The 8,506-nt window shown below is 43.2% G+C and overlaps 1 protein-coding gene across 1 annotated transcript in view; it reads left to right on the top strand.

Annotated features, from left to right (window-relative positions):
• The window catches only part of nlrc3l (NLR family, CARD domain containing 3-like), a gene marked incomplete in the record, with an annotated part of 11,173 nt that extends 7,761 nt beyond the window's left edge, over positions 1-3,412 (top strand). The window contains 4 exon segments of the mRNA XM_037678480.1: positions 1-150; positions 245-518; positions 623-838; positions 3,041-3,412. Of these exon segments, the coding sequence (XP_037534408.1) occupies positions 1-150; positions 245-518; positions 623-838; positions 3,041-3,412 (1,012 nt within the window).
• Between the last annotated feature and the right edge of the window lie 5,094 nt (positions 3,413-8,506).

Here is an 8,506-nt window from a genome sequence, read left to right as displayed (position 1 = left end):
CACCAAAGCACATATAGACGTCCTGATTGTAAATATCCTCAGAGGGAACGTGCTTCGTGGCGCACGCCTGTGGATCCTGGGGAGACGAGCTGCTGTCTCACAAATCCCATCTCAGTTCATAGATGTTTCCACTGAGTTGCAAGGTTTTAGGTGTGTTTGTTTTTCATATTTCCTCCTTTACACTCTGTCCCTTCACCTTTTAGGTGAAACATGTCTCTTCATCCTGTTTCTCTTTTCATTCCAGTAACGAGATGAAAGACGAGTACCTGACCAAACGCTTCTCAAACACAGAGCTAGCAGAAAACATAAAGAGCCACTACAAGCGCGTACCGATGCTTCACATTCTTGCTCGCCACCCATTTGTCTGCTGGATTGTGGCGACGATGTTCAGCCGCAGCTTCTGTTATGAGGGTTATGGGAGGTACCCTCCCAGACTGACGCCGTTTCTCATCCACTTTTTGATCATTCAAACAAATCGCAGGCTCAAGTTCTACTACAATCAGAAGGATAATGAGCTGGTATGTGGCTTTTTTTTACATATACCTATAGTTTTATTAAATGTTGTTTTAAATTCTCTTTTCCCTTAAGTGTCATAATTTTGTAATGACTTGTTTCCACACAGAAATGGTCTGATCGCGAGAAAAAGCTGCTGACAAAGATGGGAAAGATGGCTTTCATGATGCTGGAGAGGAACACCAGTGTGTTTTTTGAAGCGCATGTGAAGGAGGTTGATCTGGAGCTGAAGGAGGTGGTGGTGTGGTCGGGTCTGTGCACCGAGCTCTGCCCTACAGTCATTCCTGGCAAGAGGACATTTGGCTTTTCTCACTTCACTATTCAGGTAAAACTCCCCCTCACAGTAAAAATAACCAAGTTTCTTTTGGCTGTTGCCTTCTGCTGGGGTTGCCAAATAGAGTGAACTTGCATGAAAGACTTTGCAATTGTTTTACACGGGATGCTCTTCCTGTCTCAACCTAGGCAGCTTCAACATTACAATGCTGACGGTTACATTTACCTGCAAACAGTGTCAGAACAAATCTGTTGATGCCGTCAGATCAGTCCCAGTGTTTCTTTTAACGTTATAAATATAAGACTCTTTAAATATAAAAAACTGCATTTTGTTCCTCTACTAGTGCGAGTGTCTACAAGTCCACAGTTCACATCCATTATTTTTTAAAGAGTTTACTTACACAGTTCTTTACCTTGGTTTTAATTTGGCTGCATACTGCTGGTGTATAAAGTTTATAAATACGCTGCCTGGCCAAGAAAAGTCACAAATGTTAATATTTTGTTAGACTACCCTTAGTTTTGATTATGGCACGCATTCGCCATGACATCGTTTCCTCAAACCTGCAAAGTCACAACTTATTTTTCTGTCCAGAGCAGCATTAATTTTTTGTCAAGATCTTGTACTGTACAAGAGAGTCTGACCACTTCGCAAAGCTTTATTCAGCACATCCCAAAGATTCTCGGTCCATGTTTGTAAATGCTGTCTCATGCTCCCTGAACCACCCTTTCACAATTTGAGCCCGATGAATCCTGGCACTGCCATCTTGGAACATGTTTGTACCATCAAGGGAGAAAAAAACAAAACATTGATGGAATAACCTGGTCATTCTGTATATTCAGGTTGTCAGCCAAACTCATTCTCTGGATACATCATATTGCTGAACCTAGACCAAGTGAAGCAACCCCAGATCATAGACCGCCCCCACAGGCCTGTGTGGTGGGCACTAGGCATGATGCTTGCATCGTTTCAGCCACCTCTCTTTGTATCCTGATGCACACTCCCCACTGTCCTTTCAGGTTTTAATAATGCGTTGGACGGTTCTTAACCCAATTTTAATAGTTTCAGCAATCTCCTTAGGTGTTTTCTCTGCTTGATGCTGTCAATAATCTGACCCTTCTGAAACAGATTAACGTGTTTTCCACAGAATGTGTCTTTTGGTTGTTTAACTAATGAGAAGCTACTCACTGAATACTGGTAACATGTCAGCTGAAACATAATCACCCATGCAGTCAATATCCAATGGGAGGCTCTTACCCATTTGTTTAGGTACATCCAGGTGGTGATTGTTTTATGTTGGCCAGATGGTGTATATGCAGCGGCTCCAGAGCGTTTTAACAGCTGGGTCCTCTGTGACCAAATATTAGATACTCATCCCTGAAAGCTGCTTTAGATTAGATTATTTTCTTTCCATCTTTAGAGTTGCAGACTGGTGTTGACATCTCATGAACTCCTGGCTGATTAATTAAGACCGGCGGTGTTTCTTCATGCTCAGGATGTTAGTTCAGTCAAAACATTTGATCTAAATTTTTGCACCATAACAGGACTAACAGACTTTAATACTCACACTGAGGCTTTTTACCTGGTCCAATAACACCTAATGATGGTGGACAGAAACATTTAGTAGGATCCAGACTCTTAACTTTAACAGACTACACTGAGTTACACGTAATTTAATTTTTAGGTCACTCATAAGTTTCACATTCAACAGTTAATGTCAGTGTTTTTGTAATGGTCAGATATAATAGAATTAAAAAAGTGGTATCTAGGATTTCTGTGTAAATTATTATTTTTTTCTACTTTAAGTTTATTGGAAAGTAATTCTGCTCAGATGTAAATGAACTTCGTTTCAGAAGGAAATAAGAGATTTTCTTTGTTTGATGTTTTACCAATTCAATTAAATTCTATCAGATTAAACATAAAAAAAAAAAACTTTTGAACACCTTAAGTCACTCTGCATTACTATCCATGATGTAAATAACTATTTTATTTTATAAGTTATTTTTGCTGTGCCTCTTGAAATAAGGATTGAATTGAACTCATATTAGTTTACTCATGTTTAATCTAAATAAAATAGTTCTGAGATGTCTGACGCATGTATTATATTCATTAAAGTAACACACAAGGCTCACAGAAGTCGAACTTTAAAGAAATATACGTACATATCCTTTATTCAATTTTCTTACAGTTTGTGAAAAACGGCATCACCTTGAAACCACGTTGCTGTTGTTTCACCTTTGTTTTCCTCTTTTTCAGGAGTTCATGGCTGCCCTGTATGTCTTCTTAATGTTTTACTTGGAGTCTAAGAACGTTCTGGAGTCCACTTCATCCTTCACATTGAGATATAACAACAAATCAGCCGCAGGTCTTGTACAGTGCGCTCTGGCTCGAACCTGCAACTCCTCTTCAGGCAGATATGACATGTTCCTACGTTACCTGTGCGGTTTGCTGTCCCCTGCATGCCACTACAACCTTCTCCGGGGTTTCCTGTGTCGACACAACACACCAAAGGTGGCTGGACTGGATGAAGTGGAGCGGCTGCTGGAGCAGGCCATTGAAAACGCTCCTTCAAGCAGTTGTCAAAGTTTAAAGGAGTGCCTTAGAGAGATGCTGCAGAGCGATGAATGAGCTGAGATGGACTGTTGTTTAACATGGATATAAGGGATAAAAGAGGAGCACCGCCTGTACTGTTTTAGTTGTTTTAAATTTCAGTCCCATAAAGCCATTATCAAAGATTTTAATAGATATTATTTAAGTCTGTTAACACTGATTGTCATCAAGTTACAAACATTAAAGCACATCTGCCTTTTTTCCTGAGATAAAACAGTGGTTTGTAATTGTCCAGCTTCACCTAACAAAACGATTTTTAGGCATTCTAGTCATATTTACAGAACACCCGTAGACTTTATTATTGCACATTACATTGTAGGCCTGTCGCATTAAACAACAAATCAATTAATCGCATGACAAATGAAAATGATCAACCTCATTTTCATTTATTGGCTTTATCGTTTCTTTGTCTCCCTCTTTCTACTGAAGACACTGGATGACAAAAAGCTCATCTCCTGTGCTCTTCACTGACCCCTCCCTTTCTCTTTAAACTCTGTTTTAACCATCCAATAATTGGGTTTTTGGATCGTTAAAAGCAGCTAAGCTACGAGCTAAGCTAACAGGCCGACCTCGGAGAAAAACCTTCGTCTCGTCAAAGCTCCAGAATTCACGGTTGAAACCTGTGCCTTCGTCTAAAAAGTTATTTTTCTCTGCAAAAAGTAGCTGAGAACTTGTTTACTGATTTTTTTAAATAAAAGCTTTGTGTGACAAATGCCATGCTAAAGAGCTCAAACCACACCGAGGGTCCTCCATTTTGAAAACCGAAAAACAGGAAGCAGAGACAGCCCATGTCACGTCAAGGGGCCTCCCTCCCATTTTTCTTGCTGGTAGCTTCCTCACTATCCATCCTTCGGTTCAAACAGCCGTATACTGCCATCCAGTGTCAAAAAAAGGTACTACACTAAAAAATTATCCAACATCCATACCATACAATTTTATTTATAGAGCACTTAAAACGTTGGTTACGTACTGACCCCAGATTCTATGAGTATAGGAGTAGCCCTTCGGCTGTCACTGGTGGGTTTTATCCCGATATGTGGAGCATCGCACTGAAAAATTTAGTCCACGCCCACCTGCTGTGTGGGCCCCACCCGGTCCGTATAAATTACGTTAAGAGTGGGTAATCGGCTCCCAAAAAGCTTTTTCTTCAGCCATTTAGGAGCCAGTGAGGCCCAATGCTTAAAGGGCTACGCCTATAATCAGAATCTGGGGTTACAGTACGTAACCAACGTTCTATTTCGTATAGGCTTCGCACTTTAAGGCTGTCACTGGTGGGTTAAGGGCAAACCAGATGTTGTCCTCGCCTCACTGGGTCCAGTCAAACACCATATGAAGCAGAAGCTTGCCCAAAAAACGTCTTGTCACAGGAATAACTTCACATTCTCTGTCACCTTGTGGTTGTGAGAGAAATAATAAGGGTGACTAGAAAAGTCATTTAAAGCAGCTGTTATCAGAGCTGCAGGATTGTAAGAAATGTGATGAGAAATATAATTGACTTCATTCTGCTGCACCTTGTGAACACGCATCAATACATTTGATCTTTCCCTCACCCTTACTGGTCCAGCTTCTTATATTTTGTGGAAGAATTTTTCTTTCCAGTGCCACAGCTCATCAAGTCTTTATGCATTGTATTACATTTTAAATTGTCATTTTATCGGCTTATTTAAAGTACCTGTTAAAGAACTATAGAATGCAGCAACGTAAGCTCTTAACTTTTTCAGTAAAGTAATTCTGGAGCTGTTTCACCTGCTGGCTCCACCTGCTACCTGTACAGTATTTTTCAGAGTTCACCAAGGCTGTTTTATCACCGTTGCTCTGCACAATTTGATGACACCTGGTCTATGTAATCAAATGATCATTGAAACCGTACCTGAATAAATCTATCCTTTTTTTGTCCATGTGAGATTATCTCAGTGATACACATAAATATGACTCCAAACTGAACTCGTGCAACTATTTGTTGAAGCATGAATTAATTTTGTTATTTCATAACCACATGTATTAATTTGAACAACTCCAGCTGCAGCAGTTCTTAGCACAGCTTAAAGCTCCACATTTGCTCCCTCTGTACCTGGATAGTTACTGCAGCCCTGAGGGACTCCTCCAGAGCAGCAGCACCTGACTCTTTGCTCTCGTCCTCTGTCTGCCTCATCACTGCATCATATTCTGTGTTGTGATTTAACAGGAAGTGTTTGACAAGGTTTGTTGTGTTGCCACAGCTCTTTGCAGATTTTCCACAAAGCGCTTCAGTTTGTGGAGATGAACTAGCTCCACATGACTCTGGTCAGCTCCACCGCTGCGTCTACAGACTGACACTGACGAGCAGTGTGCTGCTCCGCTTAAACGCATTACGCACTTACTCAGGTGGAAGAAAAAGTAGTTCCCTCCAACCTGTGTCATTTAGACAAGATGTCAATAGTTTAGTTACTTTCCATCATGTTCCCATGTAATAGCTGAAATGAGTGAAATATCAAAAGTATCGCTAGTTTGATTCAAGAATCGATTATGGAGCGAAACGTTATGTCTCAAATAGTATCGATGTCTTGTATCGATCCGCACAGCACTACTCCGCCTAGTTTCTTCTTCTTTGGTTTTATTCGTCCGCAGCTGGAGCCTGTCTTTAAGCTGGAGTCTGTTCAGGACTCACACGAGTCTTGTACAATGTCACGATTCTGACACCAGTTGTGCTTTTGCTTCCGGTGCGGCGATGGACAATACATGACAAAGACAAGGATCTCTTTCATGAACTTTACTTCCTCGACATGTAAGTTACAATGGCAGCTGAGTTGTTCTGACTCCAACACTGTGTACTTTCAGTCTCTAGCTCTGGCACAGACAGCATTTAGCCATGTCCATGCTGCCATGAAAAACTAAATCATACACTAAATGAAATGTGTCACGATCCATGGCTGCGATGCATTTACTGACCTAAAGGCTCGGAAAACACAAATAAAATACAAAACCAAGCTTAAAGGCTGATAAACAGTTTAACCAGCCTTACAATAGTTTTATTGACAACAGTTTGTGGCTCATCTGTGCTCACTGGTGTGTAACCGCTGCTCAGCTTCAGGTTCAAAAAGATAATTGTTTACATGTAAACAACTGTTGCCTGGAAACTGAAAAGTTCTATACCGGAAGTAACTGCGTATCGAGTCTTCGGTTTTTTTTTGGGGTTTTTTTGCATATCGAGTTAATGTTTATTAATCTCAGAACTTCACGCGCACATCTGACGTCATGCATTTCGATGACGCTGTCTTTTGATGCGCACATCTGACGATGACGTATCAAAGGACAGCGGGGCGTCAGTCAAAGTCTATATATAGGGGGTGCTGTGTTTACTGAAATCATTTTCTGAAAGTCGGTTTGGAGTTGAACACGCATCAGAGAAGTCTGTAACTGTTCAATTTTCACTCACTGTAGGAAAAATGGAAGCACAAGGATCCTTTCTGCAAGCTGTTGGCGACGCAGCGACCAAGAACCCGCTGCGGTTCTTCACAGTGGCCACGACGCTGAGAGTTTTGTCGAAAGTAGGTGCAATCAGCAAGTACACCACTTACACGGAAGAAAGCTCATTCTTCCTGGAATATCTGGTTTCTACAACTCTGGATGGACTTGTCGTGCCTGGGAAGTTCCACTTTGGCACGAAACAGTCCAGAAAAGCGTCGATAAAGGCGGTTCGGAATCTCCAAGATACCTGCTCCGCCGCAGAGCTGAGAGACGTGGTCCATAAACTGGATCTGGGTGTCGGCGCTAAGATTGTTGAAGTTTTACGTAACATCATCAAAAAACTTCTGGAAACCTTTGAGAAACGGGGGAAATACCTTCTGAACATGGTGTCTGCAGGGATTTTCCTCTTTGAAGTGGCAAAACTAGTCGCAGGAATTGGAATCGTACTGCTGATGTTGGGGGGTAATGTTTTGATCCAAACTCCAGACCAGTCCATCTGTCTTACCCGGGTTACAGTGCAGGATGACGGGGAGCCGTTTCCTGACTGACTGGTGGCAGGTCTTACCTGGGTTCAATGCAGGATGACGGGGAGCCGTTTCCTGACTGACCAGGTCATGGTGGAGCAGGTGGTTCAACCAAAAGCATTCATGCGGGCAAATGTTACCCGGGTTAAAGTGCAGGATGACGGGGATCCGTTTCCTCACTGCCTGAAGACAGGTCTTGGTTACAGTGCTGGATGACGGGGAGCCGTTTCCTTACTGTCCGAAGACAGGTCTTACCCGGTTTAAGGTGCAGGATGACGGGGAGCCGTTTCCTGACTGACTGGGTCATAGTAGAGAAGGTGGTTCAACCAGCGTTCACAGCGGCAGGTCTTGCCCGGGTTGCAGTGCAGGATGACGGGGAGCCGTTTCCTGACTGCCCGGTGGCAGGTCTTACCCGGTTTAAAGTGCAGGATGACGGGGAGCCGTTTCCTGACTGACTGGGTCATGGTGGAACAGGTTGATGAAACACTAGCATTCACAGCGGCAGGTCTTACCCGGGTTACAGTGCAGGATGACGGGGAGCCGTTTCCTGACTGTCTGGTGGTAGGTCTTACTCGGTTTAAGGTGCAGGATGACGGGGAGCCGTTTCCTGACTGACCGGGTCATGGTGGAGCAGGTGGTTCAACCACCAGCATTCATGCTGGCAGGTCTTACCCGGGTTGCAGGATGACGGGGATCCGTTTCCTGATTGCCCGAAGACAGGTCTTGGTTACAGTGCAGGATGACGGGGAGCCGTTTCCTGACTGTCCGAAGACAGGTCTTACCCGGTTTAAGGTGCAGGGTGACGGGGAGCCGTTTCCTGACTGACTGGGTCATAGAGGTGCAGGTGGTTCAACCACCAACATTCACTCCCACCACTTCGCTCATGAAGTCTCACGCTCTACAGTCTCACTGACTGGAGAACGTGTGAACTTCAGTGAAGTGGTACGTACGTCTCTCAGCCATGGGTTTTTCTCCGAGTCCTTCGGTTTTCTCCCACAACAAAATAATCCCTGGTGTTCTAGTGGTTAGGATTCGGCACTGCCGCGGCCTGGGTTCAATTCCCAGTCAGGGAGAAAAAATTAGTTTTGGGTCTGTGTCTGTCTGTCTGTCTGTCTGTCTGTCTGTCTGTCTGTCTGTCTGT

This window comes from Nematolebias whitei, chromosome 6 (genome assembly GCF_014905685.2).
Source record: "Nematolebias whitei isolate Nwh7 chromosome 6, NemWhi1, whole genome shotgun sequence".
Classification (NCBI taxonomy): domain Eukaryota; kingdom Metazoa; phylum Chordata; class Actinopteri; order Cyprinodontiformes; family Rivulidae; genus Nematolebias; species Nematolebias whitei.
The sequence above is the reverse complement of the archived record's forward strand: the minus strand, read 5'-3'. Positions and strand labels throughout refer to the sequence as shown.